This window comes from Oculina patagonica, chromosome 12 (assembly GCF_052425735.1).
Source record: "Oculina patagonica isolate OP01 chromosome 12, crgOcupat, whole genome shotgun sequence".
In the NCBI taxonomy this organism is placed as follows: Eukaryota; Metazoa; Cnidaria; class Anthozoa; order Scleractinia; family Oculinidae; genus Oculina; species Oculina patagonica.
Genome location: NC_135769.1, coordinates 28,132,633 through 28,155,759, shown reverse-complemented (window position 1 = coordinate 28,155,759; position 23,127 = coordinate 28,132,633). Strand labels below are relative to the sequence as shown.

The following is a 23,127-nucleotide window of genomic DNA, read 5'->3' as shown; positions in this document are numbered from 1 at the left end:
ATTTTCAGTGAAATAATGGCGAGAGCTTCAAATTCTCGCGTCTGGTTCAACCCCTACATAAGGCGCGCAAGGGAGAGTTCAGGGACTGGACTCGGCGGAAGAGTGCGCGATCAACTCCAGCACGACTAATTAGAACTGCTGCCTGGGAGGTTATTCCCTATAATGGACTTTTCGGGAAGGTTAAACCTGAAAGGGATACTTGTTTCAGCCTGGAGGTATGTAGAAGGGTAAGGATTGTGCTAGCATAATTTTTGGCATAATTGGAGCTAAAAAGCATAATTTGTGAAACGAGCACTGCCACGGCATAATTAGCAATTTTTAGCACTTTTTGGAGCATAAATTCATAAAATGTAGTAAATATGGTGTACTTTCTACAGAAATAAATGAAATTTAGGTAGTTTGTTCTTGCAATGCGTGTTTTAGCTATACAATTGTGATTGTTAAGTCGTTGGAGGCATTTTACAAACGGTTTAGAGATGCGAGCAGCTAATTTGGACAGCTGACGGCCGTGATAAACTGCCATAAACACAAATAAATTTACAACAACAGTTTATTTAAAAAACATCATAATTTGGTGTCGTTATTGCGCACCTCTATGTATAGAATCTACGTCATTTTGTGAGCATAATTTCGGAAATCAGAAGCATAATTTGGGAATTCTGGCATAATTTTTGCATAATTTGGCAAAATTTTGAGCACTGCTAGTAGCATAATATGCCACTTTTAGGAGCACAATCTATAAAAGCCTAGTAGCAGCTCTCGGGAGGTCTCACATCCGACATGAATGACTCGGTAGCCTTTGAGAGATAACTATAGAACAAAAACTGGACCAATAAATCCCCTAGCCCCTCTAGAGCAGTAGAATTACAAGCCCACGAGAGCTGCTGCACTTCCAGTACCGTTTTCTATGAGAGGTTAACGAAAATGTTACCTTTTCTGTCAAAAATGGAATGTAAAAGGGTAAGGGTTTCCCGTATAAAATTTTTGTTGTCGCTGACCTTTCTTTTGAGTTTTGATTTTGAAGGACAACTTTGAATAGCTGTCAGTCCTTTATATCAAGCAGCATTCATACAGGGAATAAAAGAGAACGGCTTCAATTTTCTGTAAGAATCTGTACATGATTTATTTGGTGCGGCTTAAAAATGGATTCCATTAATAAACTCTCTTTTTAAGGCTCAATTTCCTTCGTCCTCTCTAGTCCGGTTTTCGTTGAGTTATTTTCCCGAACACTACCCTGGGTGCCAGAGGTTTTTTTTTTTTGCGATGAATTTTTAAAAGCCGCTATCTACGCCACAAAAAAGAAAGGAAAACCCTCCAGTACCCAGGGTGCCCAAACACCGTCTGGTAATCGAGTCTTTACGTTACTTTGAATAAATTTTCTGGAGCAATTTACGAGCTCTCTTCAACCAAGCAAAAATGTTGCTGAGTTAATTTCTTTTCCTACAACACTTCAAATTAATTTTCTTTTACAACAAGCAACAGGGACAAGCAAGTACTGCACAGCGATTTACATGACGCGCGAAAACTGGAATCGTCAAGAATGGTAGGTTTTCAGTGGGGTATGGCAAGGTTATTTTTGTCCTTGCTTACGCATGCCTAGTAAAGCATTTTTTGTAAAGGATCAAACCAAACCGGGGCGTCGCTTGTGGATGCATTATAATTTCATAAACTCTGCTAGAATCCTCACAAAGAGCTTTTAAGTTTAAATTTTACAACCGTGTTTTCTTCGCTATTTAATCTGTGGAATAAGGCAATCGACAGAAGGCGACAACTTCTCATTTCTGTCAAGAATGAAACAGAAGTAAGAGCGATCGGCTATGGCTGACCGTGCTTGCAGAAACTTTCAGCCAAATGTATTTAACAAGAGCAAGTGTCAAAATTGTTTCAAGCTACGAGATGCACACGGCTCCTCCAGCTCTAGCCAAGATTCGTCTTTTCAAAGCCTTACACGGAAGCAGTCAGGCCAAAAGGTAGCAATAATCAACTACTGCTTTGTGTAGCTTGGAAAGTGATTTCTAATATGTTGCCGTTTTCTTGAGCTGCATAATTTGCTAACATGGATCTTTCTTGCAAGACAGTCAACTTATGATTTTAACTATAAGTTTTCTTTATACTGATGTTAGGTATATTCAAGACTGCGAACTGTGGTAAAATCAGGAGTTCTCTGTATAACAACTCACGAATCGGTCGAGAAAGGGAAAGTTCTTCCTTCGGTGAGTCACGATCGATATTTCCTTGCACCGTTTGTGAATTTGTTGATATTTTTATTTCTGTTTATTTTCGTCAACGAAGGATGATGGCTATAATGTCCTTTTCTCTCTTTTTGTTTGTTCTTTAGCGATGGAACAAACGTTGGTTCGTGCTAAATTCTACTGGGACCCTCGATTTCTTCTTTCACGACGAACAGAAGGTAGGAAAATTAATTTTTACATAGCTGAAATTTACATGGTATTTACGTTAACTGTACCGAGTCACATATAACTCAAGAGGAGTTGAGGTGCATTCCTCGACAATATAGCTTTCTGAGTCCATTCTCTAAGTACCCTTCTGATTTTAAGAATAAAATAAGAACTTAAGTTGTTTTCGTTCATTCCAACAAAAAATTTACGGAAGTCTTTTGTTTATGATCAGCTATTGAAATCAGCGCTGAGAAATATTTTGTTTAGAAGTTGTCTCTCGCATGCTAATTTTATCGGTTCCATATTTCAGTCGCTCTACACAAATATTTGTCGCTCATAAAGTATTTTGACACATTAACTTTTAATATAACAACAAAGTGGTTCTTTGATATAAGTAATCTTTTAGAGGTTGAGGGTACATTGGATCGTCTTCGAATAATTACAATGCTACAGATAATTGTGGAAGCTCAAATATGCTAGATTCTTCTCAGTTTTCAAACGTTGTAACGAGAGAAGCACTTTGTAAACATTGCACAAAGCCTTTTAAGTCCTTACTCTGCGATCGGTGTTGATTTACCCCACAGCTAAACATCATCTGGTATGTTATCTTGCCTGGGGTATCTCGTTAATTTAATTTTCAAATTTGCCCTCTGGGGAAGAATACACCAATAATATTATATACTTTTGAAGGTTATTGCGATGTTATGTTGGGGAAATCAATCTGTAAAACTAAAATGTAGCTTTTTTTCCAAAAGTAATTTTAGTGATTTTATGAGCAGTTTATCTCAAGACAAAATGTCCCTCAAGTATCATGTTGTGTACTATGCATAAATTGCATATTTCAATGTTCATTCATCTCGTATAGGCAAGATTTTGCAGTGGAAATTCAAGCTACCCAATGAACTTACATGTTTGCTGTCAGTGTTATGTTAGTATGCTGTAGTTATCAAATTAAAATTATTGCACATTTCTGCACAAAGACATTTGTCGAAGTTGTAACAATAACTTCACTGATTCTGTGGCTATCATGATCTTTAATCGCCTCCTAGAAATAGAACATTTTTTGAAGTGCCAATTAACACAGCCAGATTACATGTGAACTACATGAAATCCTTTCTAAAACCCTTTTAAGCCTCATGTAATTTTAGATAGCACAAGTAGTAGATCAGAAGATTATCTTACTAATGTCTCATGTTTGCCCCAGTTTTAAGAAAATAGGAACTTTGATTTTTTGGTACATTAAACTCTTTGTCTTGCAACAGTGATGTTCTGGCATTTGCTATGTTCAAGATAAATATTCTAACTATGTTTTCGTGAATTCAATCTCACTGAATTTTTGAAAAACAAACAAACAAACAAAGGTCATTTATACTCCAGAAACAAGATCCCAGCCTGCTGATCCTCTTTAATTGCTTTCATTTACTTCCAAGAAGCTGCAAATATCTGTTGATAATAGATCTTTATTAGATGGCAAAATTTATATTCTCTGCATTTTGAATGTCCCCATTGGTCAAGCACAAAGTACATACAGACTTCTGGTTGGGAAAATGCTATACTTATATTTCTAGTGCACCTTTAAAAGAATCACTACTATAATTGATGCAAATGTTAATATAACATGTTACTAAAATTACTTTAATGAGGGGCTGGTGGCTAGGCAGTATTTTAATTTCAAATTTAAACTTAGAGTAGAATTTATATGTAGGTTTTTCTGAAAATTGCTTGCTGCAGACCTTCAGTGTTTGTTCATTTGTTTGTTGTGAATTTCAAGCAGTCTTCTTTACCATAAATGCATCAAACATTCTCTGGCATTGTTTCAAAGTCTTGAATATTACTTTGGCCTCTGTTTTAAGCTGGCATGCTAAATTTATTTTATTAATGCTCTCCACATATTGTCACTACTGGTTTCAGCTCTCCTTTCAAAAAAATCCTAATCATAGCATACTCTGATTTTATTTTTTGCAAGTATTGGCCTGCATGAGCCAAACAAAAAGCTACCAAATACAATAATCATACTTGAGTAAGAGTGAATAGGTAGAAGACTTGTTCTTTGGCTTTTGGTATATATTGTCATCTGACTAGTGACAGGACAACTCGGATTAATATTAATCGGATTAATATTAATCCTAATGATTATTATAATCCAGTAATAGATTATTATAATCTATTACTGAGGTTTGAGCCGTGCCTTAATCCATTAGGATTAATATTAATCTTATGTAAGATTAATATTAATCCTATTAATTAATATTATATTAATTAATATCTTATGTAAGATTAATATTAATCGGATTAATATTAATCTTAATAATAAATCTCAACAACTCAATCCTAGTCCAAAGCTTCCGAACTGAACCATATACTGGCATATACAAAACGCAAAATAGTCAACAGACTTGCGCGTGAAAGATTTCAAATCTATATTTGAATCATGTGGTGCCAACGCGTGCCAACGCAACGCTACGAACGAGGGCGTTAAAAATCTTAAACATCGAGCTAAAAAAGACAGAGCGCTCGATCAAAATAATGCAAGAAGCATAGCCTTTACAACACACAGTGTCTCTCTGAAACCAACTTTCGGCTTTTTCATAGTAAAGTTGAACCAGTCTCTGGCGAAGCCGGACCAAGATAACCCGTGATAAGACAATACATCTTGCAACAATATTGATTAAAATACCGGGCCCGGCGTCAATAAAATGCAAGTAGTTTACATTTTCACGTAACATTTCATATCTTTTACTTCAAGGGCGAACAATTTGAGAGCCTAAAGCATATCTTGCAAATAGAATTGAGCCAAAACAAACTGAACTAGCACAACATGTGGCAGAGTACAGATTTAGAGGTGTCCGTTCAACTCTACTTGTAAACGGAAACCACACAGCGCGGACTAATGACCTCTAGACACTTCCTTGGCCACAATCTTACGGCTCTATTCAATACATAATGCCTCCAAATAAAAACAGTACCCTCAGAAAGAAGTCAGAAGCAAATAAGGTCGAAAGACCGAACTAACATAGAACGGCAAAGGTACAAATGTCACGAGCGTAGGAGTCGTGACGTGACGGATGTGATTAGTGCCTTCTGTTTTGACAGTCCTGTGTTGTAAGTCTGCAGTGTGTTTGTCGTCAGATAGTCAAATAGACATATCTGTTTTCCGAACATTCAAAAAAAATTTAATCAGGATCATAATAGAGATTAATATTAATCCGGATTATAATATTAATAATAATCTAATCCCTCCAATTTTTTGCCGTGCCTTAATCTATTACTGGATTATAATAATATATTACTGGATTATAATAATCTATTACAGGATTATAATAATCTATTACTGGATTATAATAATCCTATTATAATCTATTATTATTATAATCCGCGGATTAATATTAATCCGAGTTGTCCTGTAGTGAATACCCAAAATTCTGAAAATAAGCTCTGGGTTATATTTGCTTACCATCTTATTCAGTAAACGCTACATGATATTACAAATCCCAAAACAAGTCCTGTAGTCATTAAACAAATATTACAGGTTTCTGAGCATACATCTGCCAAAAATAGAAATGCAAATAAAGTAAGGTAAGCAAAGCTGATACTATGTAGAATACTCGGTTGCATTTTGGCTTTTAGTTTGTGCTCATCATGTTATCATCCCAGTCAAAATGTTTTTGAGTAGTAGGCAAGATAGCTGGAGTAGTCGGCAGCAGAGGCCACAAGCTCATGTTTTGACGCCATCTTATTTGTAATGTACAGAAAAGTTGTAAATCGTACGTTAGCAGCACAATCACATCCATCTACAGCAATATGTGTTGCCAAAATAATAATTATTTGGCAACTAGAATATTGCTTTTTCTTCAGTTAGACATCAACAGAGACACAATCCATTAGCATGCATAATGCACATAATTTCCTTCAACGGTTTGCAATGCATCATAGGGGTGATTTTCAAATATGGCTGTTTTTGGCTGTTTTATGAGCTAAAAGAAAGTTTGTTGCTGAGTTTTGGCTTATATTTCTCGTGATAAATGTTGTTTTAACATTAATTTATTGTGTAACTGATTTTATGGCAAAGTTAAACTTAACCCTGATTTATTTAACGGTAGTAGGCTGCAGATATTTTGTTGTAGGCGACAAAATTGTTGGCGGCCAGCACATTTTGACTGGTCTGTGTCATTGTGCTTTAAGTGTTTTACAGAGTATCAGCCTTGCTTACTTTATTTGCCAATTTACATGTATTTAAACTTTTTCATGAGGCATCTTCCATGACATACATGAAGCTCCCCTTAGGTACATCTTTCATTAACAAATTAAATTTTTCTTTTCAGAAATCTTGTGATGTGGACTGAATATTATAATTGTTTATAATGTAAACATTACACTTGTGATTCCTCTAAAAAAACTCAATTCATATGATTCTGTTTCTAATATTGCAGAATTGCTCAACTGAAAGGCTGGATGGTAATATCAACCTTGACTTCTGTAGCGGCATGTTCATTGGTGAAGCAGACACTGGGGAACCGTTTTCCATTGGGCTGAAGCTAGGAAAGACAACCTACTACCTCAAGGCTGAGAACAGGCTGGAGCTAGACAACTGGTCACGAGTACTCAAGCCATTTGTCCAAGCGTCGCAGGCATTTGTTCCCCGTAGAAGCTCAAGTAGTTCTAGTGACTCAGATGTGTTTGTCCAAGGTGAGTTATCACCATCATTCCTTCTGATAATTACGACACAGTAATACAGATGGATATCCCTTGTGCTTTTGCATTAACTGGCATCATGATATATACAAATACAAATATATCCTGTGAGCTGATTGCTATAACAAGAGTAACCGGTGACATGTAATCAAGTTGCTGGCAGAACACCAACATTTGCTTGCTTGTTTTGAATACCCTGACGTGTATACAGTATGCAAACAAGCTTGAGTTGTCAGGGTTGTATAAGCCACGCAGCCGGCTACTTCAATCCTCAGCTCAACACCATCAGCAGAAGAGACAATGTTGATGAGCTGTTTAAGGTAAAACAAATAAAAATTTGCAATGGTTATCTTTTTGGAATAACATTTTAACCCAAAAGCAGTTGAGAAGTTTTTATTATGTTTAAGACTGTTTCCAGGAAACAGGAAGCATTATGTACAATGTATGTCTTTGTTTTTTATTGCCATAAGTTTGCTTTGTGTGACATTGTTGTGCAATGTTTCACTTTGGAGTATGAACAAGCAGCAGCCGATGAGAGTACATTTGTAGCTGATTCTCCTTGTCTTTTTCAGGTACAACTTCTACTGTTGGACGTGTCCCAAGCTTTGGTAAAACCTCAGTCTCTAAAGTTAGCACCACTCCTCTTAGTACTGTGACTACCGGGGAACAGCAAGCATCGGTGAGTGGACACATACTGTAAGCTTACATGTAGTACCTTCTGTCTTATAGGTTAGGATGTTGTGTACCCAGGTTTTTCAATAAGATCTGAAGTAGGTGGTTGCACTTGTGCAGCACCTGCCAGAAAGCAATATAAGGAGCTAAAAATATCTGCCGTTTTTAGGCAGCTGTATGAATTTTAGCCAGTGAATAATTCTTGAGAGGACACTTGCCAGAGCTCTGGTCCCAGGGGGGGGGGGTACTCCGGCTTGTAAATGACGGGGATGAACGAATGGAGGCAAAACTCAGGACCCAAAAAAATCCCTAAGTCTTCTGACATACCCAAAAAAAAACCCTGGGTCAAAAATAGACCTAAAAAAATCGCTTGTCAAATTACCCCTAAATTGCCAGGAGGGGCTAATAATATAACACAAAGAATACCATAAAAAATTAAATGATCGTGTTTGTTTATTCATCATACCATAAATACGCCAAGGCCGCGCCAAGGCACTTTAGTTCGTTTTCAATACCCAAAAAAATCCCCAATTTAAATCAAGTCACCCAAAAAAATACTTGCCAAATTTTCCAACCCAAAAAAATCCCGGAATCGAAAATTTCAAACCCAAAAAAATCCTTCGATCATCCCCGTCATTTACAAGCCGGAGTACCCCCCTGGGGCTCTGGTAGGGTCTTGTTATGGGCCCTGTGTACCTATCTCACCTAGCCAAACACTAGCATAAAATATGAAGCAATGCTTTAGGATTGTGAATATGTTGCAGTTCATCTTGCCTGTGAGAAAAGTGGCCCAAATTTCTGGCCTTTGGGAGGGGGAGGGAGTTGGAGAGGGTAAATAAGGCCAGCAGAATAATTTTATTGAATGGAAACTCGAGCTACTGTGTAGTAGTAAGGTAAAGTCCACGTTCACCGAGGCCTTGAGGCCTTGACGCTTATCAGTTCAGAGCTTATCCTGGTTTTCATAAAGCATTATAATTAACTACCAGTATTTCTACTCCCTCATGCATGGTTGGGATGCATGTTTAATGGAGGGTTACCCCCCAGCAATAAGAGCATTAAATTCACTGGTACCAATTCATACACCTGGGTGGAGAGGGGCACTATGAGCACAATGCAGTAAACCCAGCCAGGGCTTGAACCTGGACAAAAATTAAGTAAGAAGAAAAGTACGAGTAAAGGGTGCAAAATAATAAGAACATGCTCGATAAATTTACCTTAATTTAATGTGCGTTTTTGTTTGTTTTTCTTTATTTAATATTATTTTTTTAATATTAAAGTTGCAGCTAGAAAAACTGAAAGATGAAAACCAGCGTTTAAGAGAGCAAAGCGTGCTATCTGCAAGGCAGAAGGATTCTGCACACATTCTTGAGTTGGAACTTAAAACAAAGGTGAACAGAATCAAAGAGTTGGAGAAAGAACATTCTCAGTGTAGAGATTATCAAAAAGCACTGCTGTTTCAGGAGAAAGAACTGCTCGAAGCCAGAAGCAAAGTGAACGATTTAAAACAGCAACTGGAAGAGAAAGAAAAGCTTCTTCAACAGCACAAAGGGAAATTGTCTATCCATGCTAAAGAACTTGCTGAAGCTAAAGCTGATCTACAGGAAGCGAATAGTATTATTGGAATTCACAGAGCAAACATCGAGTCCTTGAAAAGCGAACTATCCTCCGTGAAACATGTCTCAGGAAGCGGCAAAGAGAAATTGATTTTAGCAGGCGAAGAGCCGGAGAGCGATCAAGTATTCAGTTTAAAAGCTGATGCGAATGGGCACGATAGTAAGGATTTGGAGTCTAAACTGTCTGTTCTTATGCAGAAACTAAAACAAAATGAGCGAGAATTATTGGTGAAGACAAGAGAGCTTGAAAAAGCGAATGAAAGTCGGTCGAAGGTTGCGAAGTACACCAGGTCACTGTTACAAGAGCTAGAGTCGAAATTGAGCAACAACGAGAGAAAGCTATCCGAGACTGAAAACCAGTTGGTTAACAAAAACTTAGAACTTGAATACGAAAAAGAAAGAAGGGTTAAAGTAGAGGAGGAGAACAGCCGATTGTTTTCTGAACTGGAACTGCTTTCGGATGAACGAAAAAAAGGTGGTCTTTCAAAGGAAGTCGTTGAGCTTTTAAACAGAGCTAAAGAACGCGTTGCATCTGAAAATATTGTGGCGGCCCGTGCAACGTCAATTGAGGCAGGGGTAACGCTGGCAAGGCCAGAATCTTTAAGCGATGATGAACCAAGAACTAGAAAAGATCTTTCCTATGTTGAGGAACTTGATCAATTAAAATTAGCCCTTGCTTCAGTGGAGAGCGCTTCAGAGCAGGGTGAAGCGAGTCGTAGCGATAACGAAACAGCTTTGCGATCGGCTAACAAGGAAATTGATCGTTTAAAGGAAAGCTTGAAGGAAAAACAACAGGATGTAGAAAGCTTAAAAAGCCAGCGTAATAGGGTTAAGGACGATTTGAAAAAGAGGGAAAGTGAATTAGAGAATCTGCACAAGGAACTGAGGAAATTGGAAGATAGAAATGCCGATGTAGTCGAGAAAAACAGAGAATTGGAAGAAAGACTACAGACTGTTGAAAGCGAACTAACTGAAAGTATGGAACGAGAAATATTTCTGCAGACCGAGAATGAAACTGATGAAGGTGAACGGTGGGATGTAAAAGAGCGTATTGTTGGTTTGGAGGAGGAAATCTCAATTTACAAAGACAAAATCGATGAATTGGAAGCAAAATTATCCGAAAAAGAATCCAGTAGTTTAAATTCCGAGGCGGATAAAAAGCGGCTGTACGAGTTAGAGCGACTTTTGAAACGTAAAGAAGACGAATTGAGAGAAACGGAAAGAAATTGCGCTCGAAGAGAAAAAGAGTTGATGAAGGAGGAAGAGGCTAAACGAGATGAGATGGAAATTGAACTAAACCGTGGAAAACTTCGCCTTGAAGAACTTGAGAATCAGTTCGAGGATGTTCAAAAAGCTTTGGAATCCGAGCAAAGGAAGCTGAAAGGAAGGGACGGTGAACTTGATGAGCTCAAAAGGAAAACCGAACTCATGGTTTACAGAGAGGATGCGGAAAGGCACATCGATGAGCTGGAATCGGAACTAAAGGATCAGGAAGAAAAGCTGTCAGACAAAGAATCTTCTCTTGCAATCGCCAACGAACGGATTGCAGAGTACGAGGAAAAATTGCGGAGTTATGAATCGACAGAGAAAGACTTTTATTCAAAGAATACTGGTGATCTTGAAAACAAAATTCGCGTGCTACAAGACGAGCTCGAAGAACGCAGGGATAAATTAGCAGTTGCTGAAGAAAAGCTTTTAGATTACGAAGTCGAGGAAAAACTTCTTTCCGCTGAGCTGCAGAAAAGCAAAAAAGAAGACGAGTTTAAGGTCGACGAGGTGAAGAAGAAGCTCACAGAAGCCGAGGAACGAATCAAGAAATACGAAGATTATGCCAAAGACAAAAACTCTAAACTCATAGAGAGTGAGGAAAAGGTTATAGAACTCGCTGAAGAGTTGGCCAGAAGGCTTACAGTTGAACAGGAAACGGCTGAGTGGATTGAAGGTGTTGAAAGCAATCTTTCCTTGAGAGAGAAGGAACTCAATACAACGCGAGAGAGTTTGGTCAGCAAAGCCAAAGAGCTAGACAAAGAAAAATATAGCATCTTGGACGTGATGGAGTTATCTATGAAGTATATTAAGGAGTTAGAGCTGGCTATTGGCGAGGAAAAAGAGAACTCTAAAGAACTGGAGAGGCAATTGGATGATGAGAGATCCCGAGTAACGCTAATGGTTGAAGAAATTAAGAATGTTCAACCAGAAGGGAGCGAAAGCCAAGAAAGTGTTAAAGTGGGACAAATGGAAGAACGGCTAGCTTTCTGCGAGAAAAGTCGGGAAATGGAAGCCACTCGGGTAAAAGAACTCCAGTCAGAGCTTGAAGATTCAAGGAAGAAATTCGCCGAAGAGCTTAGTCTTCAAAGAGATTCTCATGACGACGAAATGAGGAAATTAAACGAAGAAACGCTACAAGTTTCCGGCGCAGCTAGCTCTGAGGCTGACGAGCTGAAATTGCGGCTAACTTCCCGTGTTATAACTCTTCAGTCTGACATCAGTGAGCTGAAGGCCTCTCACCAGCAAGAGATAGAAAAATTACGAGCACAACACAAGAAGGAGTTGGAGAACGCGCGGCGGGAAGCCATCTTGGAAAGTAGTGCTCGGGAAGTGATCCAAGAAAATGACGAGGAAATGGCTGCCAGAGTTCAAGAACTGGAGGTTGAGATGAAAGATATGACCGAAAGGTAAGCAAATAACACTCCTGTGCGCTCTGTTTAACCAGTTTTGACCTCTGTGTTTAAAATTGGAGTTTTCGCTTCCACGTGCGTTAGTCGGAGGAAAAAATGCCGTTTTTGGAAAATCTTTATAAAGCTGTCAAAGTGTTTCCCAATCAAAAACCAGCACGTCACTTGTAAAAGGCCTGGCCAAACGGAGACGCAAGTAGACACAAGTTTTTAACTTGCGTCTCCGTTTGGCCAGGACTTGCGTGCACTTGTGTTGACTTGCGATGAATAGCGTTCACATTGGTGGAGATCAAAATTAATTTGCCCGCAAGTCAACGCAAGTTTTTCTCCGTTTGGCCACCCATTGCAAGTCAACACAAGTCTTGCTGTTTACTTCACGTGCTGAATTGCAGCGTGCACAGTAGCATTGAAATGGCTTTTTCTGACAACTTGCGTGTACTTGTGAGTCCGTTTGGCCAGCCAACGCAAGTCATCGCAAGCGACTACCTCTCGTATGCGACGGCGATCTCTTCCAGGGTTGATGATTTGATATTTTTCTATCGTTTCTAACATTCGGTAAACGACGCCTAAAAATTCTGATGTGATGATAAATTTTGTTCTTACATTTATAGGACATTTAAAAACACAAAATTTAGGCCTCCTGCGGTTTCACTTACTATAAGCGACCTCGTAGGCTTGACGTTTTTAAGGTCGCTTACGAGTGGTTTGATTGTACATGTATGTCTTATGACGTAACTCTGTTCTGTCGGTTAGGTACGAAAGTCAAATGGAACTACTGAAGAAAAGCCATTCACGAGAGATGGACAAACTTAAGAGGAGCAGTGGAGACGGAGGAGATGGTCTGCAAACTGAAGTTGTTCAACTACAGGTCGAGATGGAGAATATGAGCCAGAAATACATGGAAGAGATCGAGAATCTCAAGGTTTGTTGTGTTGTTTTGATTTTACAGCCGTTTGCTCCTCTCGCATGAAAAAGGTTAAGTCTGCATTCGAGCCAAGAGGCTCATCTGGCCTGAACTTATCTCGGTTTCCGCAGCATTAAGCGAAGTATTTCTACTCCCCCCTGGATGGGATGCTCGTCCATCACAAGGTTACCCCCCAATAGCCGATAGCCATTTGTACACCTGGGTAGAGAGAGCCACTAGCCGAAGAACACAACACTCCAGTGACCCCTGCGAGGGATTGAACTCTGGCCGCTCAATCCTGAGTCCAGTACACTAACCATTATGCCACCGCGTCTCCCACCAAATGTTAACCTGCGATCAGGCATTTTTTTAGGGAGGGAGGGCACGATTTCAGGTCAACCAAACGTAGATGCTTTTATCGCACAAGTCACAAATTATTTGCGATAATCGGCAATCGGCTTGTTGCTCGAGCTAAACGATCGAATATTTTCATCCAACGTGTTGGATGACGTGTCTGATCGTAAAGCCCCTACCGCCCCCCCCTCCCCCCCCAACCCTAGTTTGAAAATTCTCGTCCAACATTTTCAAATTTCAACATTTTCAAATTTTTGTTGTTGTTGTTGCGTAAAGAACAATATTGGATCGTGTAGCCGGTACATACAACTTGATTTGATGTTGGACAAATGTTAAACTGGGGCTTTAGGTGGTTGTTATTTTCGCGCAAAAATTGAAGGCCGAGCAACCACCAATCAGAGGCACTACACGGGTTTCTGAAAAGCTCACTTGTCAATGTGAAATTTGTTTTTGGTCGTATTGGGAAGAGTTCTCGAACAGAGAGGGGAGGGGGTTGTTTATTTAGAATATGCTTAATTGTAAAGAGAATTTCTTTATTCATCAGGTCCAACACGGAGAAGAGCTGGAACAGTTGAAGCGTGACATGGCCGTTGTTCTCCAGGCCTCTTTAGGAGCGGCGCCTTCCCCTGCCAAGGCCGACGACTCTAATGTCCAACAGCTCAAGACCAGAATTCACGAACTGGAGCAAGAAACAGAGGAACTCAGCAGGAAATACAACGAAGAACTCAAGACTGAACGGGTAAATTATCATCTTAAAATATAGAGAGCAAAATCACTACATTCTGTTTGATAAGACAGAGGGCATTTTTCGTTATCTTTTTTCGCCGATGGCCGAGTACCCGCGAAGATTTCAAGTTCATCCGAAGTTGATCAAAATGCTACCAAAGATCTTCGAAGTTCAATTGCCCGGAGGGGGCGTTAAGTATATATAATCTTGATATGATATTATTCAGCTATTTGCCACGAGCGTGGGAAAATCCAACAAATCCTTTGTTCTCTCGCACAGTGGTCGGGTGCTCTAACCACCCAGCTACAGCCGGAGAACTCCTGGCGACTTAGTCATTTTGTTGGCGGGACGACTGTCACTGAAGAACCCTCTTACCTACACAGGCGTTCCTCAGTAGTTAGAACGTCCAGCCGGTGTGCAGGTAGCGCAGGCTCAGTCGTGTAGGGGAGGGTAGGGGAGGCGCAACTCCCTGGTCTACTCGACTCAATCTCGTCGCATCGCCACTCGCGCGTGTATTCCTAAACGTGAGCCTATTCGCAGGCTAGTGTGCGACAGGTCATAGGCCGGGTTTGAACTCTATCGAGCAACGCTTTGGATTTTTTGAGCAGCTTTTAAAGAAATTTCGAGCAATTTTTTGGGAAATTTCTAGGGACAGCCCTAATCAGAGGCTCTGAATGTTTTACTAACTGTCCTACGCTCGTTGAACCTGACTAACATATTATTATTTCATCGTCATTTCATCCATATCAAGTGTAATCATGTTTCCCACGTTCGTTTTACAGGAGAAACAGCAACGAGAGATCGAGCAAACTCGTAACGACATGATGACGGTAATCCAAGCGATAAGATCGGAAAAATATGCGGATGTGGAGGGATCTGCCTCGCCCAGGAATGCAAAAGAACTTCCAGAAGAGCTGTCCAAGATGCAGGCAGATTACGAGGCGAGGATCGCTCAACTGCAAGAAGAGCATCAGGAAGCTCTGCGGGATGCCAAGAGATTTAGGGCGGTGCCTCTTGTGACTGTGGGAGGAGAGGCTGAGGTAAAGTAGATCAACTTGTTTACGAAGGGTGTTCTCCTTCAAAGTCGCTAACTGGGTCGTCACGCAATGCTTCTCCCGGAGGGAGCGTTGCGTGATGCAACGCGTCTCCCGGGGGAGCAGGGATGGTGCAGTAGTGAGAGCACTCGCCTTCCACCAATGTGGCCCGGGTTTGATTGCTGGACCCGAGAGAGTTTGGTTCTCTTTTTTCTCCGGGTTCTCCGGTTTTTCTCCCTCCACAAAAACCAGCACTTCCAAATTCCAATTCCATCGGGAATTCGAGGGTAACAGATTTGTTAGTTGCAAGACTATAAAGTGCAACCTTCGTAAAATAACGTCAATTTGACAAGCCCAAACAAAGGCTGCGAAGAAGATAATCCTGTGGTAATCAATTCCAGATGAGTGTTGATAATAATGGGAGAGAAAAACGAGAAAAGCCGAGGAAAACCCTCAAACCAAGACAACAATAATAAATCAAGTAAACTGAAACTAAGGGGTAAATACGGAGATATGACAATCGTAGTCATAGTCATTGCAATATTTCTTGGACAATTCTGTCCAAGGGGAACTGGCGCAGTAGGTACACACGAGCCTTTAGGCGAGTGTGTATAACGCAGAAAATACAAGTCACAAGTGGGATATTCCCGCCTAGAACTATTGACTCGAAAGTGATGTATAACTATTTTCAAGACAATTGCTAAAGAAATAGTACGCCTTCTAAAGAACGTCGAGAATGACAATCGCAGCGCACGATGGGAAGGTTGAGTTAAATACCGTCCAATCCATACAACGGCTTAAAACCTGTACTTTCTGAGTGGACGGTATTTTCTATGGCATGGTATAAAGCGAAAGATATGACAATCGTAAGTCATAGTCATGGAAAATTTTGGCTTGGACAACTCTGACCAGGAACTGCGCAAAGGCGCTGCGTTTCACCGCTATGTGGGTAAACCCTATGTGAAGCACCAACCCGTGAAACAAGGCCAGACCACAACACCGAGAACTCCGTGCCCTACTCTTTGCGATAAGTGTGTGGTTCTTTAACGTCCCCTGCCGACCATATAACACTGAAGATACGGGAGACAGGGCCTACGGTTTATCGTCCTTATCCGAGAAGACTAGAACATCTAGCCATCTGCAGAAGTCATCGCAAAGGCAGTGCGTTCTCCTCAGTTATTTTAAGACCCTGAGTGTTGGTCCGGTCTGGTATCGAACCCGAGACCTCCTGCACAACAGTCCGGCGCTCTACCAACTGAGCTAACCGGTCGGCGGTTAATCGTAGACTCTATTCTAATTATGAACGAATATACAAACACCCTAAAGGTTATGATTCTCTTAGATAAATTATTAATGAGTCTGTGAAGAGAAAATTAACTGTACCTTGTATGTTCAACAGAGTGATTCCCAACTGCAAAAGCGAGTCAACCAGCTAGAGTCGGAGCTAGCTTCCTGCAGAGAAGAGTTTCAGAAACAGCTGTCACAGAAAGAGACCAAGCACGAGGAGGAAGTGAACCTGCTCAAGGCGGACATGCTGGTCGCCATTCAAGTGGCGCGGAGTGGTACTACGTCACCAAATGGCGCCAATCAGCCTGACTCGCAGACGGTTACAAATACCATCACCCATGCGGGAGTACAGCTCTCATTAGAGGTGTGCTACACTTGTTTCATTGTTTTCGTATGTTACTTAGCAATCAGAAGCAAAAAGGAAGGAGAATATAAGAAATATTATCAAGCTGTAACTGTTTATAAAGGGCGCTCAGAGTTAGGATAAGATTTGTACGAGGCTGGTAGATTTGCTAGCTTCTCCGCCTCCCTCGGTATGGTTTTTTGTCACATGACATTTCTAAGTAGATTGTATAAGTAGACAGTGAACTGTCGGTAGCAAATCCGTTGCTATGTTTCAGTAGTTTCTTTAATATCAAACGAACTGTGTTTTGGGCTGACATTGATATTGCTTAGTATCTTCAGTGTTGTCTTAGAGTGCAACAAGACCCTCTTCGAGCGAGAGCGAAACGCGTGCAAGCGTGAAGCTTGTGAAAATGAGAAACGCGAACGAGCGTGTGAGCGGAAATGGACGAGGGAGAAGAAACACTTCTTTGCGTTCGCAAGACTACTTCGGTTCGCATACGCTCGCTCGATTACTTGTAGTATATGCTTGTAGCATATGTATATGTGTTTTTTTTCTTTCCTATCGAGTGAAGGTTACATCAATCTTAAAAGTAATATATCTTCTACCTATTGCAGGAAGCGATGGCAAAAATTGACGATCTCGAAGACCAAATCGAAAAGACCAAAAAACAGGCTAAAAAGGAGAAATCCGACTTAGAGAGAAGCTTGAAAAAATCCGAGGCGGCTACCATGTTTGGGCTACGAAGAACTGAAGATATGAGCATAAAAATTTACCAGATGCAGAAAGAAATGGAATCCATTGACAGAAAATACCAAAAAGAAATCAAAATGTACAAAGACGCTTTTGAACGGGAGAAAGAGGAAAAGTGCAAGATGGGTGACTGGGAGACGCTGGCTTCAGAGAACGATAGTTTACGATTGGAGATCGAAGAGCTTGATTTGAGAATCGAAGAAATGGAAAACGCACACGCCGCTGAAGTCAACATGTACAAACAAAAGCTCGGCGAGGAGAAAATGCAGAACGTTGAAGACTTACGATTGAAAATCAAGGGCTTAGAGGATGTTATTGAAGAGCAGAAGTTAGAGCACGAGAAAGAGTTAGAAGATTTAAAACAAGAAAGAGACGCTTCGGTGCAAGAATTGAAACGAAGACACGAGAAAGAACTTGAGAGTGTTAAGAGTGAACAACGCAACGTGCTGAATGGAACAGCCGGAAATGCTCTAGTCACCTCGCAAGATTTACAGCAAAAAGAGCAAAGAATCAAAGATCTCGAGCTCAAAGTCGAAGAACAAGAAACTCTACTTGAGGTCAAGAGACGTAGACACAAAGAGGAAATTAAAAATCTTCGTCAAAGACTGGACGATGAACTTCAGAAACACAGCGAAGATGTTCGCTCACATCGCTCAAAGGTCCGAATGCTGGAACGACGCAAGTCCGAGCACTCGATCTCGTTCGGATTTGTGGACGACGATTATAAACGAATGTACGACGAACAACGGTCGGAGAATATCAAGCTTAAGTTTACTGTTGAGAAACAGAAGAAAGAAGTAGAAGAGATGCGTGCTGCCATGGCTAAAGAAGAAGAAAAGGCAGCAGCAGCAGCTGCCGCTGAAGTGACAGAAAGAAGGAGACCATATGGTAAGGGATTCATCTGATTTATTTCCGTGTCATTTGTGTTTTATCAGTAAAATTCACTGATAAAATAGAGCGCCCTTTGCATAGCGATCAACTAAAGGGGCCTGCAGTCAAAAGAAAAGATCCTTCCGAAGATAAGCTAACCTCCTACGCAGACGTTCTTTGGGCTACGAGCCCAAAAACGTCTGCGTAGGAGGCTAAAGATAACCATGTGAGCTAATAAAAGTAAATTAACTGCCGTATCAAATTTAGAAAGCTGGCTTTTCGAGTGTTTGCTCAACCTTCCAAATTGCTGCGGCGGCGAGTGTGTCACTCGTCCGCCGACTTAGGGCACCTGTTTCTCTAAAAACATATCGCGCTTTTCATCCCTTAAATGAGCTTCGTTACTGTTGGTTGTTATAGCCTATCTTTTAAACCGCCTGTCATGTCAGTAGACATTTCAGTCGTCGCGCAACGCTGCCCCTGATGATCGTTGCGTGATGATTGCTACTTGTCACGCAATTTTGCGGCGCAGGTGCGGGATAAAGTGCCCGAATGGCTGCAATCGTTCCGTAATCGTTGCAGAAATACTGTAATGACAATTTTGCGATACATGTTCACCTTTGGGTGTGTTAAACAAGGCAGTTGTATCCTGCAATTTTATGTTACAACCAAGTGTCGAGACAAAGTTGCAAGGGAAATGATGTAGATGCAGAACGCTCCCAAAGGGCGTCAACCGAGGCTCAGAGTATAAAGGCCTGATAAAACGAAGGAAGTGCAGTCGACTGCGTTGACTCGTGGCCACTCCACCTCCCTAGACCAAAAAAGCCATTTTAATGCTAAAGCGCGCTCTGCAACTCAGAACGTGAAGTAAACACAGGACTTGTGTTGACTTGCGCTGGGTAGGTCAAACGGGGAAAGACATGAGTCCACTTACGTGCGCAAATTTGATCCTGATCAAAGTGAATGCAAGTCAACGCAAGTGTTAGGCAAAGCCTTATAAACGTGGTCAACAGAGGACTGCAATCTCTCTCGTGGCTTTTATTGATAGTCACGCAAATCTCAAAAACTTAGCGTAACTGTTCTAATTTTCAGCGTGACTGTTCTTATTTTTCAGGAGAGTCACGCCGTCCCGTCTCAGACTCCTTCCCATCGAGCTTTTCGTACAGCAGAAGCTCCTCTGCCCGGGACTCCAGTCCTACATCCAGCGAGCAAAGAACCTCTCAGGAAGGTGTCGTCAGACGCGAAGGTTGACTCTGATCCTGTATGGAAGAGAGCGTCAGGCGGGCCACTGTCAAGACAGACTTCTGAGGGAGGGGTGGGGAAGTATGGTACAACCTTCACAAGGCAGTCATCCAGTGATGTCGGCAAGGGAAAACCCTTAACAAGGCAACTTTCTAAAGGGGTAAGTGACTAAAGCAAGTAAAGTAGATAATTCCTTGTGTCCATGGGACCAAGTATCAGAGGGACAACTCGGCTAAGACGGATGACAAATTGTTGCAAAGAAAGCGACAGGGGAGGGGAGTAAAAAAGTTAATATTGGTACAAAAAGAAAAAAAAATCTGGCTGGTCACAATGGACACGGATAGATCTAGTAAATAATTAAAGCTTCCCAATGGAAATACATGAAGCCGGCACGGAACGAGGGATAGCGTAGCGCGAGCGATTCGATTAGTCTTAGGTTTTACTTCTGATTCAGTCTGTCTAGAAAGTGGCACTGGTACTTATTAAACCAACCACTAAATTGTAATCCTTAGCTAAGGCAAACGCGTAATGTATTTCGACAGTAGGAGAAAACCGCTCTATCAGCCAAGATTTAGTCTAAGGTTTAATTACTGATGTAATATAACGGAGGGGCTTCATATCCGGGAGGGCTAAGCGGAATGAATATAAATGTCTATAAATGAGCCATCGGCAATGAATTGATCGAATACGCGTTTTGAATAAAGAAGCTTGAAAAAAAATTCAGAACTTCAAGTAATATTTAGCCAATCAATATTAGTACTGTTAGTCTGGCCAGGGGGTACTGGCACTTATACCACCGGACTGAATTCTTCTTTGTTTCCAGGCTTGGAAGGGCCTATAACCTAGGAAAAGGAGCAAATAATCGGAACGTACTGGTATAAAGCGGAAATAGGGATATCTCAGTACTTTTCACCGTACAGTTTATGTACTGGCCTTCCATCCTGAGCATCATAAATACTTTGTCAAAGCTTTGGCCTTTATGCTTTATTTGTGTTGGAAAGTGTGACCACTGTTTGCTTATTGCGTGATACTAATAGTTTATTCTTATTGGTTATCCAGGTGGAGTCGTCAACTATGGGTTCCGTTGCTGCTCGCGTGGCACTGTACCAGACTGTAGGTAGGTGTCTGATTTTCGAATACAAAAGGGTTTTCTGCACGTTACAGCGGATTCACGTTGAGCGTTTAAAGGGGCTAGGTAATTCTATTCATTTTCGTTAATTAATAGCTCTAAACCTTAAATTGGCAGAGCAAAAGTCTTTTATTGCCAAAATCACTGCCATATAACAAACAAGGGTGATTTTCGAGCATTGTAAATGACACTTTGATACAAATTGAGATAAACTTGAAAAAAGTCGGGCCGACGTTTTTCAAGTTTACCCGAACGCCATCCGTTTAATCTTCTCGAATTTTGCCCATCCATGCCCCTTTTTAGTTGTTCTGTTTTTCTACTGAGTTCTTCTCCAGTTATAAGCCGATATTGTGATATTTCAGTTTATTCTATGAACAGTTGGTCAGTGCCGAAACTGCCTAAAATTGCGTGACATAGCCCCTTTAACCTTCTCAGATGTCGCGTTCATTGTCACGGTTGATTGATTGCGATGCGAGGCAAAATGACAGACGTTGCTAAGCGGGTAAAAAGCACGGTGTCACGCGCGCGGGTACTCGATCGCGTTGATTTTAATAACCACCGTTCCTCTTTTCTGTTTCAGCTTCAAAGTTCAAAGACAAAGATGAAAAAACAGGACAAAGAAAGCCGTGAATTGAATTGTAATGTCGATGAAATTATCTTGAAATGTAAGAAAGTTTTCAAACTATCAAACAACTTCTGTTAGCATGGAAGAGCAATTATTGATTAATGCTACTGTTGCTGTTTCTTGCATTTAAATATTTTTTGTTGTTGTTTTGTCAGTTTTCAGTGCAAAGATACAGACCTCAGACCTGAAAGCAAGATGATGCTTCGACTCTTTCTTTAAAAATTTGAATTTGGAAAACCGTGTAATTATGTACAGCTAGGACAGTATACATGTTTGTAAAACTAAGTATAAAAAGCGCTAATCTCTGGAGGTGCTCGATATTTTGTATTAAGAAATAATTGTATCTAAAGAATCGTGTCAATTTGTAAAGTTCATTGAAGTGCCCCTTAAGAGTGAGTGCCCTTTAGACGTAGTCAGAAGGTATTTTTGTATTGATCATTGCTATTTTTATAAGGTTCCGTATGTTTTAGTAAAGATTTCATCGGTGACCTGTTTGATTTAGTTTTTTGTTTAGATTCACAGGCGCTTGAGTTGAGTGAATAAACGCATTTACTCGTACGTTTTAGTATGATTGTGCTACTGAGTGTTATAAATATTTATCAGTAACTGATACAAAAAATGGTATCAAACAAATGCCCGATCATTGATAAACAAATTGTGGTTATTTTGATCACATCACTGGTTACCATAGCAACAGTATTACCTGTTAAAAAAACACCCTTAATTTGAGCTTTAAGTGCTTGTAACTCGGAAATGAGTTCGGTAACTCATTTTTATTATTGAATAATAATCAGCACGTTAAGATTAAACATTTTGCAAAGTTAAAAAAATTCTGGGAGCGGTTTCAGAGCGTCAAATTTTCAGAGCTGGAAAGAGCAGGATACTGTTGTCAGCCTCCTTATTGCGCATTTGTTTTTGATTTCGAGAAAGGAGTGATCATAGCATCCCATGCAAGGGAAGTAGCTTAGAGTCGCTTCATGCAACAGAAATGTTCTGTGTTGGCACTGATGAGCCATTACTAAACTTTGAACATAGACTAGACACCGGTTTAGTCTGTTATTACATGCATGACTGAGACTAAAAACAACCAATTAGAGGGCTCCACTATCGGTTCAATATTAGTATTGAACTGCGTGAAGCTGTTATTAAACTCTTAACCAAGCTAGCTCGAAACCTCACCGGGAGAAAATCGGCAAAAACATCCCAGCCCTACCCTAGCAAGTTGACTCTCTGTTTGGGGAATGGATCCCACTTCCCACCTGACTCATTCCCAATCGTCTTTTTTAACCTCCTCTTTTCAGGAAAAACGGCGAGAGTCGGGAGCTAGACTGGGAGAAAATCCGGGGAGACTGGACTCCAAATTGACCAGATTCGTGGTATTGGTTCTCATAACGGATTGTCATACTTTTATTTTTATGTTATTGGTGAGAATTTGGTTGTACCAGAAACTCGTAAGGGTTGAAACGTGTAACGCGCGTTCACAGCGTTTGAATATTCACTTTTGCCAAGTGCTATTTTTAGAAACACGAAGAGTTTAAACGCGAATGCTTTATATGCGCACGCATTGAGACCCGCAACAACATTCGAGGAATGGCTCGGAACTTGTTCCGCCACGATCTACCGCCATTTTGTTTTTCATTCCCGCGCGCGCCCTCCGTTTCGGTATCCAGCGGTCTCCTGCGAATCTAACGAGCGACTTTCCTGCTTTGGAGCATGTCTTCACCGCACCAAAGCAGAAATTGATATCTTGCACATACAGTACTACCGTATTTATTCGATTAAGCGCCCTGGTCGCTTATTAAATTTTTGAC

General features: G+C 40.7%; 1 protein-coding gene across 1 annotated transcript; it reads left to right on the top strand.

Annotated features, from left to right (window-relative positions):
• Positions 1-1,621: 1,621 nt before the first annotated feature.
• LOC144632792 (uncharacterized) lies at positions 1,622-21,881 on the top strand. The gene is given in 16 exon segments (XM_078491520.1): positions 1,622-1,970; positions 2,124-2,213; positions 2,339-2,410; positions 6,830-7,085; positions 7,664-7,770; positions 9,041-12,051; positions 12,805-12,973; positions 13,854-14,048; positions 14,819-15,076; positions 16,470-16,721; positions 17,318-18,341; positions 19,435-19,517; positions 19,519-19,722; positions 20,622-20,679; positions 21,272-21,356; positions 21,472-21,881. Coding segments are annotated over 15 exon segments (5,982 nt in total). The 5' UTR covers positions 1,622-1,817; the 3' UTR covers positions 21,322-21,356; positions 21,472-21,881.
• The last annotated feature ends 1,246 nt before the right edge of the window (positions 21,882-23,127 follow it).